General features: G+C 41.5%; 1 protein-coding gene across 12 annotated transcripts in view; it reads left to right on the top strand.

The window, feature by feature from the left end:
• The first annotated feature begins 1479 nt into the window (after positions 1-1479).
• Positions 1480-21139, top strand: part of RAPGEF6 (Rap guanine nucleotide exchange factor 6) — a 123456-nt gene continuing 103796 nt past the window's right edge. For 6 of the 12 annotated variants that reach the window (XM_032124579.1, XM_032124581.1, XM_032124573.1 and 3 more), the window contains exon 1: positions 1482-1613. In XM_032124579.1, the coding sequence (XP_031980470.1) occupies positions 1545-1613 (69 nt within the window). In that variant the 5' untranslated portion in view covers positions 1482-1544. Of the gene's footprint in view, positions 1614-21139 lie in introns of all 12 variants that reach the window. The other 6 variants (XM_032124578.1, XM_032124577.1, XM_032124582.1 and 3 more) reach the window with 3 other exon arrangements.

Below are 21139 nucleotides of genomic sequence, written 5' to 3'. Positions count from 1 at the left end.
CGAGTCCTTGAGCACAACAAATGTAATTGTGCCATAAAGGGCAGGTGGTAAAGAGAACGGGAAGGGGTAGCTGGAGAAAGGGCAGAAACAAAACCACTCTTAGTTATTAGGAAGGAAAGAAGAAAAAACAAAAGGGCAAACTCAAGTGTTGTGCCTGCAAAGCTTTGATCTCATAAATTTACAGAATCAGACTTGCAGTAGGAAGGAAAATCTTGCGAGGCGTGTTTGGTATGTGGCTGCTTCCTGTTGTCCCCGAGTGGCGTCAGGACCAGGAATGCAGGGCTCGTAGGTAGTTTATAAAACACCACAGGACTCTCGAGCTGTGGTAGCACCTTCTTTGTATTTAATGCCGAGGTCTGTATTCGACGACTGCGGGCGGGAAGCAGGACCGTGCCTGGCCGGGCGCTGCGAGGCCTCACTGGGGACCGCGAGGATGGGGCCACTCCTCCAGAAGCGACCTAAGCCAAAGGCTTGAAGAAGTTCAGGAATCACGGAGGTCAATATTCTATGAACTGTTGTGTGAGGGAAAGCGGCAACACACGCAAACTCAGGGGGAGAGGTGCCATGACAGCATGTTATGCCTGATCACGGACACTCTGATCCCAAGTGATGCAGAAAATGCTTTATTTCGGATGTAGACTAATGCAGAAAACGCCTTATGTCGAGTGTACAGGCAGCACAAAAGCGACTTCCAGAAAAAGCCCACGGCCACCTCAACGCTCGGAGACGACGCCTCCGCAGGGCGCAGGCGCCAGGTCCCTCCAAACCCTCGCGAGCCTTCGCCTCGCGCCGGCCCCGGCTCCACCCCCCACCCTCCCCGCGGCGCGTGGGGCCGGGGCTCGCCACAGCCCCTCCTGCTCCTCCTCCGCTCCGCCCCTCGCTCTTCTTGCTGATTGTCTGGGTTGAAGGGCCCGCTCTCGCGCTTTTCCGTAGCGGGGAACGCGTGGTGGGTGACCGGGACGGGGGGTCCGGGCGGTGGTGGCGACTCCCGGCGTGTTCAGGGGAGACGCGGGCTCGTACCCGGCCGTGGGATTCCTCTCCGGACCCTCTGGTGCCGCGCCGCGGAACAACTCGCCCGCCCGCATCGCTTTGTGCGGGCGTGGAGGGCGGAGCCTCGGGGGCCGAGTGCGCGGGGAGTCCCGCTCGGGCCGGTAACTTCGCTCACGGAGCGCTCGCGCCGCGATGGGGAGCGGCGTCGGCCGCCCCGGGAACGCACCGGGAGCCGCCGTCGCCCGCCCCGAGCGCCGCCGCCGCCGCTGAGCCCGAGGCGCCCCGAGTGCCGCCCGCCTGGTGAGCAGCCAGCCCGGCGGCGGGCACCGCGCCCGGTCCCTCTCCCGCCCCGGCCTCCCCCGGTCCGTTCCCGCTCCCCGCCCGGGCCCCAGCGCGGCGAAAGTTTCGGGGCGCGTTCCCTGCGGGGCCGGAGGGCGGCGGAGCCCGGGCGGGAGCCCCGGCGGGCCGCGCCGGTGTGATCGCGGCGCGCCCCGCGGCAGCGCCCCGCCGGCCGCTCTCGAGGCGCCGCGGGGCGGAGGGCGCAGGGCTGGAGGATGAGCGCCCCAGTGGAGCCCAGGATCAAACAGGCGCTGCGGAAGAAGCCCGCGGAGCGCACTCCGGAGGTAAGGCGTCTCCGGCTCCTTCCCAGGGAGTCTTTTTATTTACTTTCTCACTTTTCCTTTGCGTAAATCCGTGTTCCGACAGCCTGGGGTCCGCGGTGCGCACATAGACCTGGAGCACAAACTTCTGTCTGGAGCTCGGTTATTTATTTATTTTTCTCCAAAGTTGGCCCTCTCGGGACCAGCAGTGGTTTAAACGCCCAGTAACACACTGGGTACAGGCACAAGGCTCTTCATGAAGTACTTTGGGCCAGCTGTTGGAAGAAGAACAAGAAGAAGTAGATCACCGAAAAGTAAAATGTTGCATATTTATAAAGTGATGCAAAACTTATGGGAAAAGTTAGGGAGCCGAAAGTCTTTGCTTACCTGTACGGTGATGCAGATTTAAACAAAACCAAACTAATTATGCTGCCCAGACTTCATAAAGGTGTTTCTGCAGTGAGTGGGAGTATAGAAATGTGTGAGGCTGGTAAGCTAAAATAAAATGCATTTTCTAATTAACTGCCTTCTCTGTCCCTTCCCTACAAGCCCACAAGCCGGTCTGTAGTCAGCCCTGTATTTTTGGGAATGGTAATGTCATGGAGCATTAACTTAATAATGAAGTAAGTTTGATATAATTTGCATTTGTTGAAGGTCTGATTGGAGTTTGTTTGCTTACTTACCCTTTGCCTTCCTTTATTTGTTTCCCTTGCTGTGGTTTTTTTTTTTTTTTTTTTAAATGTGCTCAAGAATTAGTGTTGTGAAGTGATACACTCTTGAGTTTTTCCCTTGGAGACTGGGAAACATCTGTTCTCCCTTGATACTTCAGTGGATAACAGAAATGTCCTGCCTGGTCTTCCTTATAAGTTAGTTATGGAAGGGCTACTCAGGGAACTGCTCAGAGGCTGCTCTGGAGTACATGCTACCGGGACAGAGCCCCCTATTTACCTTTCAAGTCAGCCTAGTGAGTGAAATACAGAAGTTCAGTCCCCGTGGTTACTCACTTTGGGATATCCAACACATTCCTCCTTGTGTCTCTAAATTAATGATGAGGTAGTCTCTGTGTCCATTCTTTTTTCCTTATTTTTAGCACTCCCCTCTTGCTTCAGACCTTTCTTTCTTTCTCTTCAGCTGGAGTCTTCAGTTAGCAAAATTCCTTTGCTAGTGTGGCTTGCAGTGTTGGGCAACTGGGTTCATCACAGAAGTGTCATTCATGAGTTGGCATTCCGTGCTGGCTTGTCGTGGCTTGGACTTTGGGAAACAGGTAATCTGGCCTGGCCCAGAACCTCTGCCCACCGCTCCTACTTGCTGTACCAACCTCTGTGGCTGTGTAGGGCTTTTTGTTCTTTTTTTAGGCATCCCCAATTTTTCCCCCAGCAGCTGTCATGGAATTATTTATGGTTATCACCTAGTTTAGGCAAAAACTGCCTTAAAATAATTATTTTACTTAACCTTGTAGTGTTAAACTGTAAGATATCATGACTGACTGCTTGTGGGTTTGTGTGCATTTGTGTAGGTTCCCATTGAGAGTGACATCAGGGTTGTATGCAAGTTTGAATTTGCCAAGGTATCTCAGTTGCGGGAAAAAAAAATCTAATCTTTGCTAATCTAAGTAATAGTACTTCTAAAATGATTTTTAAAAAATCTGAATTCCCTTGTTTATTTGGCCCTGTTTTGGCAGGCTTTTAGAGACACTGCACAGTGAGACTACTGGTGATTAAAATTACACATGTACTTAAAACTTGGCAGGGTTGGGTCCTCGGTTCTTGCTGCCTGTTGCTGAGTAGATAATTACAATCAAGTCACTTTTGTTTTCTTGGGATGCTTTTGTTTACATACATTTAGAAAGAAAAGCTTGTCCCTAATTTGATAGCAGGGTATACCTGGGGATCTGTGCTACCTGCTCAGATACAAAGCGTGAAATCTCCTGTCACAGTCACGCTGACAGATTTTCCAAACATCTGCTCTGGGATGTGAGGACAGATGGCTATAGGGTGATAAGTGAACTGGAGAAAGCCACTGCAATTTTATTTATTTATTTATTTATTCTCAACACCCTGGCTTATCCCCTTTCCTCTGTAGGCTGCAAGACTTGAGGCAGGGAAGCTGAAACCTGCTTAGTGCAGCCATTAGGATCATACCCAAATTTTGGGTGTCCCTGCACAGGATGAATGATCTGGTGACTCCTGTCTTGAAGTATCCAGTTGTACACAGACAAAAAGTGTGGCTTCATTTCTCCCCTCCTACTCTGGTGGGAGGGTATCATCACCTCCTCCCACACAAAATCGGCTGCACGGGGCTGCTTGTGCACTTGGACTGCGTTTTTGTACAGGAACCCCCTCAAATTCCCCAAGCTATGACTGGTATTTTATGATAAGCAAAAGCTGCTCATCCACATGAGTTTCAGGCGCTTTCAGTCCCTCTCTGCCCCTCTCTCTGTTTCTGCTCCTGCAGTTTATATGAGCAGTTTACCTGGGTATTTATTACAAATTACAGGGTTGGGGCTGTGCTGATTAGTAGCATGGTCTGGTGCTTTGTTCCTGTCATCTGTGTAGTCTCTGGAAAAATACAGATAAACCCTCCACATGCCAGATTTTGCTTACAAGTAGTACAATTATCCATATGATTTTAATTGTAGATCTTTTTCTTGGCAAAATGTTTTAATTTCTAAGAACTACAAAACTAAGCAGGGAGATATTAAAATATTTTTGTAATTTACTTATTTTGAAATTTATCTCAGTGTCTTGCTCAAATAAGTATTTTAGTTCTTGATGCTACAAATATTTTTGTTTGGAAAAATATGAGTTAGGGCAAGTTTTCAGTGTTGTGGTAACATTCCAATGTTTGCTAATTGTTAAAGTGTATAAGTTATGCATATTAGGCATGTACACACTTGATTTTTTTTTTTTTTAGTTGTTGTTGCTCAGATACTTCATATGTTACAATCTTTAATTTATTTGCCAGAGGGAATTATTTTGATGAATTTGTAGGGATTGTAGCAAAAATTTAATGATGTGTACATTTTTATGTAATTGCTGTTGTGTTACTCCGTTTAGAATCTTTTTTGAAACTACCAAAGGCTGGCAAGTATTTTGCTTCCTCTCCTCTCCCTTTTCTCTCCCTTGGTCCATCATTGGAGGTGCATATTGTTCATATGTGATGCAAGTGACTTCTCATGTGGAAAGAGTTCCAGAATGTTTCCTAGTGGCTTGATGCCTGTTTATGTAGCAGATGCTGCTCTAGGATTTGAGTGAGTCCCATTTAGTCAAATCTTGCTGGTTCCCTGATGGCCTGTGACCCTGTGCTGACACTGGAAATAAATCTGTATACCTGTCTCTCAGGTATGGCCTGAAAGTGCAGAATTTGTGAGGCTTCTCTCAGATGTTAGTTTTGATAACAGATTATCCTAACAAATCATCCCTTCTGTCTAGTCAGACAGAGGAAACTGTGGCGGTAGTTGGATACTTAGTCTGAAAAAAATCATGCCTATACTTAAACAATAGGATTTTGTACACTTGTTTAATATTTTAATATTTGCACTTTTCTCCCAGGGTGGTAAATCTGTGAGTGTTTATACATGCAGATCCTTCAGTGTTTGCTTGGAAATACGGGATTTATTGTGCAATGTTTTTGCTGTTTCTTGTCACAGGTGGGGATATTAGTAATTTGGAAATATTTTAATAGGAGAAAATCTTTGTTCAAAGCAGTAGGAGGGAAGGATGAATGCTTGTGCCACCGTGTGTGTGCTCTCATTAAAGGTTTAATTTTTTCTGAGGCCCAGAATTCCTTACCAGATCCATACAAAGGCTCTGATTTTGGTCTTTAGAGGAGTTGTTCATGCTGCCACAGATAAGGGCTCAGTGGTTGATAGGGCCAAACAGCAAATGATTGTGCTCCTTTTTCTTTGTCTTTCCTTCTCCTCCATGAGCATGCTCTCTTCCATTTTTAATGGAACCTTTTCCCAATATAGTATCTTTTTTAGTTCTTCATGACTTTGTTCTAGACAGTGTTTACTTTCGTGGTTCAGAAAGCTTTGCCTTTATTTGACTTCAAAGAGTTGGAGTTTATACTTAGAGCTCTTGTATTTTCCTAACTTCATCTTGCAGTAGTTCTTGATAATGTTAATTTGACTTCATTTGGCAATACTAATTCCGTCTTCTCTTCCTGTTCCCTTTTTATTAATGCAGTGGAAAGAGGAAAAAACCTAATTTGCAGAATTTTCTCATAACAGGGTCTGCTGTTTGGAGTGTGTATGTGATGCTTCTTGATGGCTTAGATATAGAGAAATAGATCTGCGTGAATGTAAATCATGCACAAATAGTACATTGATGGGCATTATAAAATAGCTGTAATAAATAAAATAAATTATTGCTGACAGCATAACAAAGGCACTCTTGTACTGTAGCACAGCTGAGCCAAACAGAGGAGAACATCTGCTTCTTGTTTCCAGAAATAACTGGTATTTCGAAGTGTTTTTTTTCATCTTATTAATAATTTTCTCAAAATTTGGTGGGTGAAATGGGATTAACCATTGTTAAAATCTATTGTTTCTATAATCTGAGGTGAGCTTTTAGGAGTGTAACTGTATCAAGGGTGTTGGTTTTGGATAGCCTTTGAAAGTAATTAGAATTGTAGAGTCACCACAAAAGTGGAGATGCTTGCAGTTATTGTAAAGCCAAAAGAAATTTGTGTTAAATGAAGATGCAGATGCTAGTTTCTATTTAGTAAAAACCCCTTACTGTTAGTATGTGGGCCTCCAAAACAGGGACAGAGGAGTGATGGAAACCTGACTCCTGTCATAATTTTCTACTACCTAACCTCTGTCTTACACTTTCATTCCCAATTTTTGGTGATCTGTTCTTTTATAGGTGACACTTTGTAAGACTTTGTCATGCAGGTAACAGTTCTGAAGCTCAAACTGAAGATGAGGAGCAGCCAACTGTTGTAAAATCCTTGAGATTGTTCTGTGTCTTTCTGCTTTAGTATCTTTGCCAGAGAATCTCCTGAAAACTTGATCAAAGATGCACTGACCAGTGCTACATAACTTTAATCTCTCACCATGCAGAGACTTGGGCTGCTCTTGGCATGTGACTATGTTGGGAAGCTGGAAAAGACCTTTAAAGTGGAAAAATTAATTATCACTGGTGATAACCAAACTGATAGGAACACGTACTAACATGCCTGCAATTTATTGCTAACGAATTCCTTCCTGGGTCCTTGTGTACCCTGTGCAGATAGCCTTTCTGTGCTCATAGGGCAACAATTATCTTTTACAGTTAGAAAAACATAAAACCTTGTAATATGAATAATTTATAAATAGTTCTGTGAAGGCAACAGTTACAGTTTTATTTATGGTCAGTATGATTGAAAAATCACGTGCACAAAAATTTTTTCATGGACAAGAATGTTGAGTAACTGCAGCTTTAGAGAAAGACGTTGAGAGTGCATGCATTTCATTGACACCATATTCCATCAGCATCTTGCTAGGACTAGGAAAGACCTAGACTTGTGAGGGTTACTTAAATATTAGATTAGTCTCTTTAAATAAAATGAGTTGTAAAGCTTTTTTATAGCCACCTACTCAAACCAAAGTTCAGAACAGAGGTACATGAGGAATGGCACATTGAGGATCATAGTGGTGGCTGACACCTCTTAAGATTCTTATTCGAAAGCAGACTATAGTTTCTGTGTTAATGAAGTTGAAATTCTTACTACTTTTAGTGAAACAGTCATAAACCTTCTTTCTTCCTTCTGCGCTTCCCCGCCACATAGCTTTGAGTTGAAGGTAAAACAAAACTACATTTTTTTTTCCCAGCTGCTCATTAAATTAATGTATTTAAGCTCATGGTAAATACAGCACTGACAATCCTGGAGGATTGTCCAACAAGCCTCAAAGCTTTGGGAAAACAGTGTCTCTTCACCTGTCAGCTTGATGGGTTAGGAAGTTTTTAGTGTTTAGATTTTCCTCTATTTTGTCTTGTGCTTTAGGTAGGTAGTTGTCTCTTAATTCTATTTCTTAACATAGTTGTCTCTTATTCTATTTCTTAACATCTCAATTAGATCTGTGGTTTTCCTGTAATAAAAAAAGCCAAGCATGCAAACTGTTGTTTTACCTCAATAGATGCTGCTTGATAATTAATTTTCATAAACTTTGTGTTTGCACCTTGTTTTCTGAGGTGATCAAGAGTGATGTTCTTTGACAGATGTATTTTTATCTTTTATTCCAAAGATTCAGATAAATACCAATTGGCGCACGTTGGTAGTAGTTGTTCAGTCTTCCTAAACATCCCGGAAAAACCAGTGCAGGTAAAATGTGGTGTCCCCCTCCCCAAGACTGGGCAGGGTGAAATCTCTTCTCTGGATAATTGAAATGAACCTTGATTAGCATCTTTAATCTGTAACTGATCATAGGATTGACTTTGAATTTACAAAATCTTACTTTAAAATCAGTTGTGTTTGGTTTTTTTACGTTTTCATTGCTATGTGGACGCAGTTCCGTGCTCATGACATACAGTTGAATTATTGGCCAGAGGTACTCAACAACGTGGCGTATATCAGTATCCAAATAATTCAGATCATCACTACCTGGAGCCTTAAGTACAACACACTTTCTGAAGTTGAAATCAGCCCTAAATTAGGTGGACATAAAAAATAAAATCCATCTGCTGTTTCAAATAAACCAAAATACAATACTGGAACATTTACCAGCTTTAACAAATGTTAATATATGTAAATACCCAGCTATATGGGCTTCAATATCTGTCTTAGCAAGGTTTTTTGCTCATTTTTGAACATTTTTTTGAGTTTGTTGTTGTTGTGCTCTCATCAGCAAGCCTGAAGGTGTTGCTCATGTTAGTCTTTGGATTATTTATGTCTTAAGAGACATAAATAACTTTATGTTAAGTCTTGGACAAGGTACCTTGTTCGCAGAGGCGGGATCTGGTTTGGCTGTTCTGCAGCTATTGTCTGGTTGGAATACCTGCAAGGAAACTCTGCTGGTAGTTCTCAGAAATAAGTATTTTTTCCAGCTTTCCTAACAGTAAAGCCTGTTGACTTCAGTCAGACATTGATTTGTGGTTCCAATGAAATAAATCAGGTTTCAGGGAACTGCTTGAGTTTTGACTACATTTACTGGCTTTACTGAAGTGACATTGACAAGATTTTTCTGAAATTTAGAGTCTGTCTAACAAAGTTTCCTTGTTCAAAAAAACGTAATATTAAAAAAGTAGAGAAAATCAGCATGAGTGTTTTGGGATGGGTGAGTGTTTTGATTTTTTAGAGTCTGTGTCCATATTAACCTGTTTTGTGGGTAAGGATGTTGAGCACTGTCCTGGAAAGGAAAATTTGGGCAGGGGTGAAAGGAGTAAAACAAACTGTGATGGAGACAGGGAAACATTGTGATGTTTAAGTTGCCTTGGAGTAGGTGTGTATAATTTGTTAATTATTTTTGGAAGATCGTTGTGAACCACAGCTGTTTAAAAAAAAAAAAGTCAAAACCAAACCCACAAAAAATGAAATGCCAAGGAAAGCAAACTTTTAATAAAAATTCTGGGAAGTAAATTAGACTGAACATTCAGTGTTCATCACCTTGTGTAGGTGGAACATGCATAGGATTGTTCCATCTAATAGCTGTGACTTTGTGGTATCTGATCTCCCTGGCAGCTGAGGGATGATCAGGGCTTCTTCATTGGTTAAATGAGTATTTGATGCTTCTATCATTGCGGTGTAAAGTCATGGACATTGCTCCTGTAAGTGTCTCTGTGATTGGCTTGGAGCAGCGTTGTTAAAACTGGTTGGGATCATGTTGGTTTCTGAAATACCTTCTTTAAATATGGTTCTCTGAAGGGTCCTTGGGACTGTGTTGCTGCTGCTTTTCCTGGTATGGGTAGACCGTAGGGTTTTTGTTTGTAGTGGTCACTCACAGCTGTGTCTCTAAGCCAAACATCTTGTCACCCTCTGGGAAGAATGGTTGGCATGCTTTAGCCTCTCCTTGTGCTGATACTGTGCAGTGGAGTCTTTCACCTCTTTGTCACAGAATCACATAATGGTTTGGATTGGAAGGGGTCTTAAAGACCCTCCTTTTCCAACCCCCTGTCATGGGCAGGGACACCTTCCACTAGACCAGGCTGCGCTAAGCCCAGTCCAACCTGGCCTTGAAAACTTCCAGGGATGGGGCATCCATGTTCCAGTGTCTCACCTTGGAAGAGCAGAAGTGTACAGATGTTTTGTGTCTGTGACAAGTGATGCTGTTTGGTTCTCTGCGCAGAATTGGAAGGGTTATTCTGAGTTACCTGCCCTGGCCCTTTCTTCCTGCATGTTTCATTCTGCTCTTGGGCCATGACTAATGAAAATTCCTTCATCTAGTGTAAAGTCTGCTCACCAGAACATAGATGTATTAAAAAGGAGATGAAATTACAGTGCACTAAAAACCCTGTGGACAGTGGTTCATGTGTATTGGCATTGTTTGCAGAAAGTTGAGGATTTGTGTGTAGTGAGTCACTGAGTTACACATCACAAGGTAAAAAGCTGTTCTGCCATCCTTGTTTGTCTCCTGCATGTAATTTCCAATTCTGATTCACTGAAATGAAGTGGTGAGCAAGAATGTGGTTCTGTTATGGGATACAAGTGAGTGGATATTTTAAAGCACTGGCTCAGCCTTTTTGAACATGTGGTGTACCTATTCCCAGTGCTAGTCCAGTTTACATGAAGAAATGTGAGTGCAGTTGGGTCTAGCTGAGAAAGAGCTACAAGTTAACCATGGGGAACTTGAGGAATTGTATTAGAATCAAAAAACATCCTAAGTTGAAAGGGATCCACAAGGATTATTGAACCCAGCTCTTGTCCCTGCACAGGACCAGCGAAGAATGAATGGAGCTGATGAGCACAGCTGGTGCCTTCCAGCATTTCTTGTGTCTAAGTCTTGGTGGAATTGTTGAATCCGAACATCCTACTTAAGTGTAATGGTTATGTTGTATCTCTTGTGTGTAGTTACACAAAAACGTCAGAGGCTGTTGCCTAAACTAACTTGCCTCTGCACGTTGGGGTTCATTTGAAGGAAGTAAGGCCACAGCAAAAGTGGTAGCAAAACATTTTGGCTTTGTAATTTGTGTGTCGGTGTCTCTTGCTTTCTGTGACTGGTCTATGCACCTGTTTATGTGTGGGTGTCTGCTGCACACCTTGTGTATATAATTTTTAGATATCTTTTCTCCAAGATATATGTACAATAAGGATTTTAAAGGAAATTATATTCTAAGGCACTCTTACACGTATGACTCTTGTATGAGAGGAAAGAAGATGATCGCAATCTGTGTGTGTTGATGGCTCTGCAGAGCAAGATAGGTCAGAGGTGCTTGCAGGAATTCTGCTCTCAGACCTGGGGGGAGGAACTTTTCCTGATTGGTGATGGCAGGCATCGGTGTCTTCCCTCTGGAAGAGCTGTCCTCAGCCTAAAGGAAATGCTCTTGAGTATTTTTACAGAATCACAGAATCACTAAGTTTGGAAAAGACCTCCAAGATCAAGTCCAACCGTGAACCCAGCAGCAACATCGTGTTTACCACTAATCCATGTCCTTAAGTGCCTTGTTCACACAGTTGTTTTGAATGCTTCCAGGGATGGTGACTCTTCCACCACCCTGAGCAGTCTGTTCCAATGCTTGACAGCCCTTTCCATGAAAAAAGTTTTCCTAATATCCAAGCTAAATGTCCTCTGGTGCAGCTTGAGGTCATTTTCTCGCATCCTGTCACTTGTTACCTAGGAGAAGAACTTCGTGTCATTCTTTAATTCACCCAGAGTCTGGTATGTGTAGGAGCAGCTTTGTCTGAAGCCCCTGTTGTCCAGGCATGGTTTGATCTCTTTTTATTGCTTTTTTGTTTTCTTTTTTAAAGCTTCTGCTGCTGTTGCAATCCTAATACAGAGTGATTCTCAAGCACAGATTTCATTAACATTGTGCCTTTTGGTTCAGTGCTGGCTGGTTGAAGGAATTTGAGAATCTGGTGTGAGTGTAGGTAAGACTATTTAACCAAACATCTCTAGAATTCATCAAGTTCTTAATCTGCCTATGAAGTTATTCTCAAAGCACAAAGTCTTCTCCAAGTCTCCGTCCCTTTTCCTTCATCTTGTTCAGAAAGTTTGGTGTCTGATATTGATGCTGTCCTGTATCTGCCTTGAGGTGTTTGTTTTGCAGCCCCTGTCTCTGTTCAGGCTTTCAGGGGGATGTTAGGATGTCCTGAGAGGGCTGCACATCCTTTCTACTCTTTATATTTTGTTCCAAGAAGGTCTTTAGAAGATTCACTCAGTGGTTCTGGGGTTTTCTGGACTGATTATATAGTTGTCAGCAAGGCTTTTGTGTTGGAGAGATGATTGTAAAACAAGCTCACTGTTTTCACTGTGTGGTTCAGAGTGTACTAGAAACTTATACAGACAGTATTTAGAGATTTTTCAAGCTGTCGGCCAGAGTAACTGTAACTAAAACCCAGAGATCACAGCAGCTTGTTTCATGATAATCTTCACACTAAATGCAGGATATAGGACTCAGCAGATGTGATTGTGCAGACTAGGTCATACATTAGTATTGATCAGATATTTCAAGGCCTAATTCTCTAAACTGTGATGGTAAGGTGGTGGTAAATTTAGCTTGTAGGGGGCTGAAAAATGACTCAAATTTCTGCCCATTGTTGTCACAGAAGACACTCAGTGCTCCAGAACAGCTGTGGGGACCTTGTGAGCCGCAGCTGGTGCCAGTGGGCAGGTGGTGCCTGCAGTGTTTCCTCTCTGTTCCCCAGCCTGCAAACATGGAAATCTGGGGACAACTAAACTCATACCTGTAACTTTCCAAGATAAGATTGGTTTGGTTCTTCCCAGAAGGTAATATGACTTCTGCTTCATATAAACCCTGTTAAAGGAGCAAGTGGAGTTAGAGTGTATCAGGGTGGCTGTTCCCAGTGATCTGCCAAGGAGCATGTGAAGAGTTATTGCTCCAAGATTACTTTTCCTGTCCTTGCTTCTACTGTTCCTGAAAAACTGTTTTTTCATTTTATTGACAGCTGTGACAGCCCTGAGAGTAAAACCAGAAATTATGGTGAAGTCTTGAAATTTTTTATTGGAACTTACTTCCTTTAATATATACTTTTCCCTGTGAAGTACGGTCATGCACTTAGTTTCCTCTGTGGAGTGATAATTTAACTAAAAGTTTTCATGTATGAATTAAAGTTTAAATGTGTAATGTAATATTTTTCTACAAAGCTATTTCTTATTGTAGTATCTGAATTTAAAAAACTTATTTCATGGACTGGTTAGGTAGTAAGAGTGTGTTTTTCAATGCTTAATCTGACCTAAAAGATGAGCCTAGTGCCTTGTTACTGACCTTGCAATAGGAACTTTGAGATACTAGAATAGTGAAAAAGGGCCAGAAAAGGGTGTGGAAGGAGGTGGGAGAGAACTGCAAGTTATACTTGGCATTCAGAAAAGTTGCCAAATGGAAAAAAACACATTTCTTTTCTGCTTTTGTTCTCCAAAATGCAAAGGGTGGAGGATAAGCAATCAGGATGTGTAGGTGGTAAATTCCTCACAGAAACAGTATTAAAGCTGCAAAACACTGTAGTGAATAAAAAGGTAACTATAAAAAAAAAATTTTTCAAAAGAAAATCTCCTCAGGCAGTATACCCAAACTTATTTTGTATAAGCTTCAGAGAGGAGTTCTCTGTAATGTTTATTTTAATAAACTGTTTCTTATGTCACGTTGTGTAAGGAGAGCTGGATATTTGTCTACAGTGAAAATAAATAGTAAGAGAGTAGTAGCCTTAAGGAACTTGTGTGTATGTGCGCTGTGAGAGGAAACTGAGGTGCCTGTGCCCAGGTTTTGCCCGCTTGTGGGCAGCCCCGTTTCTGAGGAGCAGAAGCGAGGAAGCCAAACATCTGTAAGCAGCTGTCTGACATCCCTGCTGTGCTGCTGAGTGCACTGATCACACACTGCTGCTGTTTACTACATGGCTCTGTCTAATAATCCTGGTGCGCAATGGCTGATCCTCCTATCCCAAGAATGTAAAAAGCTGGAAGTCTTCAGATGGAAGTGAGTCTCTTGGCATTAAAAGGTGGCTTGTGGTGGTCTTGTCACTGGCAAAGAAGCTGCACACTTCTCAGGACCATTCCAGATAAGCTTCCAGTTGGCAGGGAAGTGCAAAACACTTTGCCAGGCATGTGCGAAATGAGTTTTTGTTGAGAAGTGTATTGAGATTAGCTTGATAAAGTCTGTCCAGGGCTTTGATGCCCTTCCTTGTAAGAGGCCCGATACTGCCATAAAAGAATTCTGCTCATGTTGGTATTGCCAGACAAGCTGTTTCTAAAATTTGGAGGTCTTCTTGTTGCAATGGCTCCAGGCTTAAAATATAGAGTGTTTTCCTTTGTTTGATGGTACTGTGATACACCCTTCTTCCTCTTTTGATGATTTCAATGCAGTATTTTTGGAAATACCCTGAGTTCAGGGAAGCATGCACAAATTAGTTAGCATTCTGCATCTGGTTTCTTGAGGTTCCTTAGCTCTGCTAATTATTGGTTAGCTTTTAGCATGTCAGGAGTGTAGCAAATTCTTGATGAATGGAACAAAAATAACTGCCTTGAGGGATGCTCTCTTTGTAATCTTTTTGTGCCTGATTAAAGCATTGACATTTAAGCAGTCCGTCCTTCAAAGACTGATCATTAACGAACCTTGAATGTTGGTCCTGTTGGTCTGGAGGGAAGGAATTCCTGTGGTGGTGTGTTGTGTTGCAGGCACATACAGTTTGGCCTTGTGGCCAAATATAAATTCCTATAAAGAGAGAGTTCCAGAGCTGTTGTTATGTTTTTTACTTTGGCAGTTTGTATTTGAGGGAGTTGAGGAGCGAGGTTTGTCTTTGTAAACTGTATCATGGGTTTAGTGTTGAAAGGTGATGGTACTGTTTTTGTTCCACTTCAATTTTGGGAGCTTTATGATGCTCTTGTCACAAAGAGTTGTGCATGCCAGTGGCCACTAGATACTGTGGGGAGGTTATTCTACTAAATCTCATTTACTTGATCCTGCATTTTCAGGGTTCTTTGTAACATGTCCAGCCTCCAGTAGGCTGTGTTGATTTGGCTGAGTAAAATTGTTCTTTCCAACTGTTGCAGAAGAAGTTTCTGTTCCTGTTTCCCATTTGAAGTAGGAAGGAAACTGGCAGTCCTATGTCAGACTGCTGACCTCCTGTTAAACACATTTACTGCTTCCCTTGTGTTGGATAGAAAGGCTTCCTTCAACAAACTCCTCTACAGATGCCGTTATAGGTGACTTACAAGATGCCTGTCAGTGTCTTCTTGTTCTGGTTCTTCCAAACAGACGTGCAGGGATTAAAGGGTATCATCCAGCTGGTGTGATCATTAGAAACGATCTCTTATCTTGTGTATCTGGCCTACCATCCTACCACTTCAGCCCAATTCCTGAGGCATTGGGGTACATTTCCTGGTGAAGTCCATGGCTAAAGAGAGGAACTTTTTTCTGTTTTGTTTCCCCTCTGTTCACATTATGTAGATGAAGGTGATTATGGAGTATAGCAGACCTGTAGGTAACAGGTGCTTCATAACCTATCAGAGCTGAGTACAACCATGTTTTTAAGAAAAATTGAGAATTTCCTTTGCGTTTAGTTTGGGTCTCTCAAATGCAGCAAATCTGGCTCTGTAAAATCTGGAGGTCATGGACTTCAGTGTTTCGTATGGCGAATAGTAATATTGCTTTGATTTTTCCCAAGCTCTAGTTTGACTCTAGTAGAACGTTTTTTTAAAATGTATTTTTATATGAAATATAATTACATAGCTTTCACGGTTTTGAATGCTAATGTAATAAAGTGAGAAGCCTTAGATAACAGGTTCATTCCTTCTAGCCCTTGGACAGAGTGTACTTGGTAAGTGCTGCAATGGACCAGCTGCCTGAGTGGGAGGCTGAGACACTCTAAATGCACAGCTTTCCAAGAAAACACACAACAGAGATGTCTTAATTTTCAGTGTAATTGTGTAAAATGTCTGAGCTGCGATACTGGATCCTTCCGTTTCTCCTGTGTTGGGGGGACTGGGATCTAGAGTGTGTGTTCTCCGTGGTTGCAGTCACAGGCATGACTGTCCGAGAGATCGTGGTGGTGTAATATTTGTTGCAGCATTCTGCTGCTGTGTCCAGACATTGCCTTTCATCTCCCTGTGTGGATCCTCTCTTTTAATGTGAGCTGATGAGTCAAAAGTTGGCATATTAAAGGAAGGCATTGCAACACTGCTAATAAATCCAACTTTGCTCAGATTAAGTTTAGAGTTTAATATTAGTTGTTTGGGTTTTTTGTTTCATTTTTTTTTCATCATCAGTAAATAATGGTAGTATTGCTCTCTTAAAACAGAAATCTTATTTTTAGGTGAGATCCTTGATTCATTTAAAAGTGGGTTTGTTGTACTTCCATAGAGGTTGTGGTTGGCTAACACTGGAGGAGCAAGAGGCTGGAGGAATCTCTGGTGTGTTGCATTACAAATTGTGTTGATCATGGTTTCCTAGGATGAGAAAGGTAGAATTGGCTTGTTTTGATTTTTGTAGTCAAAGCTGATTGTAACCTCTAAAGTTTTTGGTCTGCTTAAGGATTGAATGGCTCATTGGAGAAGAAGAGGCTTCTGTGTCATCTCATATACTACAACCCAGCTGAAGGAGCCTGTGTCTCACATGTTATCAATTAGTAAGTGTTTGATTTTAGTATGGAGGTGGAGGAGGCAGTTCCTTGGCATCATCTATAGTTCTGTGGATGTTAGTCATGAAGTTTGTTGCACTTTGTGAAGCTGGATGCCTGGTGGGTAGGCTGCAGGATTTGGAGCTAGAAATTCCTGAGTAACAATATTATCTTGTGGTTGATTCAGTCTGTTAACGGTATGCTTGTTTGTTGTTCTTCCTAATGTTGAAGTTGTTAATTTTCTTAATTAGAATTATTCCCTTTGTAACATTATGCATCAGTGATCAATGTAATGACTAGGGAAGTGCACAGTTATCTGTACCTCTGACATTTATGTGATTTGATTTCAAACTTGAAACCTAGCTAGATGAATATGCATATGCAAATGTAGCTCCTCAGTTTGAATCTGTAAGCTTGTGGTTTATGGCACAGGCATTGCTGAGAAATACAAAGGTAAATGTTAAAGTGGCAGAGCATCAGTTCCTAGAGTTTTGCCATGGTGGTTTGCATTCAAATGTTTCAGTGAGATAAATCTGGCTAATTTTTTTGTTATGAGTGAAGGTGTGAAGAGCTACTGATTAATCCTGGTTTTGGTTTCTGGTTTGGTTTTCTTTTTTTTTTTTGGTGAGGGATATAAGTATATTTGCTGCTACTGTGTGGGCACAATGAACACAGGCATGTTAACCTTTCTCAGTGTATGAGAGGATATTGTAGTAGTTGAGGCAGTAGTAAAATTTGTGGGAATCTATATTCGGATAATTTAGACTCTCTAAGAAATATCGCCTCCTATACATTGCAGTAACTTTCTTGGATTGCTCTGTTTGCTAGTGCTTGGGTATCCTAATACCAGGATGTAGAAGTAATTACTGGTGATCATATTACTGCTGTCCACTACAGGAATTCCTTCATAGCTCATAATGACATTATTATGGGAATAAAGTATCTGGAGCTTGATTTTTCTTTTTTCCTTCAGTGGTTTTATTGAAAAAGACTGAAGGAGAGCATTACATTTGTATGATATTTTATTCTCCAATTATAATCTCATCATTCTCTTCCTGTTTTACTGATGCACCGAAACATTTTTAGGCATTTAGTAGAGCTTTATTCCTCTCCCTTACCTAGATACTGAGTGGGTGATTTAAATTACAATATTGATAATGATCTCATTTTGCCTTCACTATTATTTATTTAGCAGGACTTAATTTCTGGACAGACATGATCTTTCCTTGCTTTAATTCACAAAGAAGTAAGAAATTACACACAGAAAAATCATAAATATTCTTACCCATTTGTATAAAACTCTGACAATCAATATGATGGAAAAACCTGCAGTGAAGTGTTGTTATTGTGTCTGTCAGTCCTTCTCTGTATGAGATACCTGTTGAGCTGTAGTATGGGAGCTCGGTTATAACATTCACTTGCTGCAAAGGTACATTGGGCAAAACGTGATGAAAACATTGACAATGGAGTGTTTATATGTTAAATATGAACCAGCAGTTGCTAGTCCAGGAGGGAGGAAAGAGAACAAGAACTAGAGCATTTTCTGCAGTAAGAGCAAAGTCATGTGTCGGTAACAACTGAGGTGTTTAACATGTCTGAGCTGCACTCAGCCTCACTGCCAGTATGGATAAGCATAGAACAGGCCTTTGGATTTCATCCTCCACCTCCTCTCTCCTCATCCCCAGGTTTCCGTACCAAATTTCTTATTTAATGAGAATGTACCTTCTTTTTTTTCTAAATGTTTCAGTGTTCTGACCTTTCCTAACAGAATTCCTTGTTTTCTTAAGAAGAAATTTCAGATGTTGACACTTTTCCTCTGAAAAGAGCAGGGAGTTTGTGAATCAGAGGAGCTGATGTTTTTGGAGTTACGATCAAAAGGTTTTAACTGAAATATTGCTATTTGATGGATTCTTGTCCTCTGGAAGGAAAGGTAATTCTGACAAGTGGTCAGCTGCTTGACTAACAAATTGTTAATTAAACTGGAAGCCTGAAATTGCCCATTTTTGGGGTGGATTTTTCAAGAGCCTGGGTTAGGAGGCTGATTTTACGATCTTTGTATTATTTAAAACTGTTTGGTATAAAGTCTTGCTCTTTGATAATTTTGTATATTCTGTGCTTCTCATCCTGTTGAATTTCAGGAGCTCAGGGTTTTTGAGGCAGTTTGTTTTTCTGTTATCAGTATGTAAGTCTGAAAGATATTTTAAAATTAAGTAATGTATGTCTGGGAACTTTATGGTAATGTTTTAGTTGAAGGCAGTTTTTCATAGCTGTATGTTTGTTCTTAACTGTAAAAAGGGCTGAACAGTGCTTGAGATACTCAAAACTCTCCATGAGCTGCTTGCTTTGGAGCAGTGACATCTGATGTTCTGTCTCTCCAGTTCAGGACCCTTGGAACTTCACTCTGCAAAATCAGCTTTTCCAAAGGAAGTTTTTTTTTCCTCTGGCGAAGTCAGGGTTCCAGAAATGCTGACTCTGTGATGAAACAGCAGTAAAAATAATATAAAATTTTCCCTCCCTCATTCCTTTAAATGTTTCTCTTTCTACCAAAGTCCTATATCAACATAATCCAGGGTTCTGAGGTGGAAGGTGTTTATCTGGATTGGGTGTGGGGAGCGATTGGTGAGTAGAGAAACTTTTTGTTTTATTTTCATATAGAAAGACTTCAGTTCTTTTATTTTCTTTTTAGAAGTATGCCACTGAATTGAGGTATTTTCAGTCTATCAATAAACTGTAATAGTGGCTCTCAAGTCTCTGTTTTTAAAGATCCAGCTTTTCCAAATTTTCTTAAGGACAGTTTGATTCTTAGGAGTGCAAGTCTGTGCCTGTATCCATGTGCATGTTATAATGAAATATTAGAAAATAATATATAAGGAAACTATATTGGCCCCATTGAGAGACTTTCTACTTTTTCACAAAAAATAAGATAAAAATCTAAGTGTGCAAATGTTACTTCTTACTATCTGCAAAAACAAGAGCCAGATTTTAGTTTTCTGTTTGTGGCTATACTGTTAATAATGGATGCTGTGCATGGGAATTGCTTCTTGGGTTTACAAGAGTGAAATGAAGTCTCTTTTCATCTCTTTTATCCTGTATAAAGATGCCATTTTGTCTGAATAATGGAATATAGCTCTGAAGTAGTTGAACCAGTTTATTGTATACAAATGTTACTGTGTGCAGTCTCGGGCACACAGTAAGATCATATGGGAGTTTGCTGTTATGTTCCATGAAAGGTTCTTTAATTAGGCTTTTTGAGTTGGTGGCATTTCCTACATGGAATGTTGTGGCTTCATTCCTTAGGAGTGCTGCTTAAACTCTGTCATTCTCTGCAAGGTACTTTAACAGCCTTCATTCATAACATTTTCATTTGTCTGACTGACTAATCCATCCTTTCTCTTCCCTGATAGTGCCTCAGTGCTTGTATTTCATTTTTATTTTTGTTTTTTAAGTGGCCTCCAACTAAATAGGAGGCTACTTTAAAGGGAACTGTTACTTTAAGTAAAGAGCTCTGAGCTGACATTCTATTGCATTGCTTGCATTTTTGTTGAAGTCCAATGTCTATGCCACTGAGCAAGGACAGTAAATAAGTTAAGATGAAGGAGTTGCTTTCCAGTTCATCTCATCATCTTCCTTTTAGTTTAGGAACTGTACACTCTGTTACATATGTTTAAGTGGATTTTACTGCTCCTCCCACGAGTTTCGGGGGTAGCTGACAGTGTGTAGGGTGGGCTTCTTGAACCAGCATCCATAAAGTTGGTGCGTTTGCTGTGTAGTTATCTGAGTGTGTAAAATATGGATCAGAGAACTACAGCATGTTTCTGTATTTCTATTTCTGGTATTACAGTATCGGGAAAGAATTTGGGCGTACTATTTTTACAATTGGCCTTAAACGGAGACTAAAGGAAACAGCGCAGATTCCAGCCTTCGATGAAGCAACAGGAAGGGAAGCAATGAAGACCATAAACCGTGCTGAGTAACATTTCCTCTCTTCTACTACATCCCCCCAAGGGTGACAAAGTCTTTATTGAGCCTAACAGGATCCCTAATAAAAGCTGCATTCAATCTCTATAAGGAGCCTGCTGAATCACTGAGAAGCAAGTTAAGGCATTGGGCTGGAGGGAGCCTCCCACTTAAGAGCTTACACAACTTATGCTCTGTGCTCCAAGAATCACCTCTTTTTGCGTTACTAGGCACTTTAAATAACTTTAATACAGAGAAATTCAGATTGTCCAAGAGTCTATTAAAATCCTTGTCCTGATACCAAGTGAGTGCTTGATTCTGCTGGAGTTTGTTTCCAGCCTTGTTTCTGCTCACAGCACTGAAGAGGGAGAAGCAGCTAAGCAGCATACAAACAGGAAGGTACCTTTCAACCATGCAGCTTCCTTCCCTGGAGGATTTTGTACCTGATGGTCTTTTTGAATGCCACTGGAATTTAGGAAGCTGTTGCCATATGGTTTAATTGTTGTTTCAAAGGCAGAAATGTATGTCTGTTTCTTCTGAAGTATGTTCTCAGTAATATGGCTGAACCTCTAACAGATCTTTAGAAAATACTAATATTTTGTTTGCCCTGAAACATATAAAATATGCATCCTGCCAACTGCCTTAGCTTGGAAAAGGTACGGATGCAAAATACCATTGGTCATCGTTTGTGCTTCTGTAGAAGCAGGTTCTTGTGTGTGACCCCAGGAATCCTGGGTGGCTTGGTAGCCTGTGTGGGCTGGGTGTGGGGAGCCTCGAGTGAGCCAAGCATATGTTCTTGCAACAGGAATTTAATGTGTTTGGGGTGGATTGAGAGACAGGCTTTGTGCGGCTCTTTGGGACAGGTTTGCATGTGAGAGCAATCTGTC

The sequence above is a fragment of the Corvus moneduloides genome, chromosome 15 (assembly GCF_009650955.1).
Source record: "Corvus moneduloides isolate bCorMon1 chromosome 15, bCorMon1.pri, whole genome shotgun sequence".
In the NCBI taxonomy this organism is placed as follows: Eukaryota; Metazoa; Chordata; class Aves; order Passeriformes; family Corvidae; genus Corvus; species Corvus moneduloides.
The sequence above is the reverse complement of the archived record's forward strand: the minus strand, read 5'-3'. Positions and strand labels throughout refer to the sequence as shown.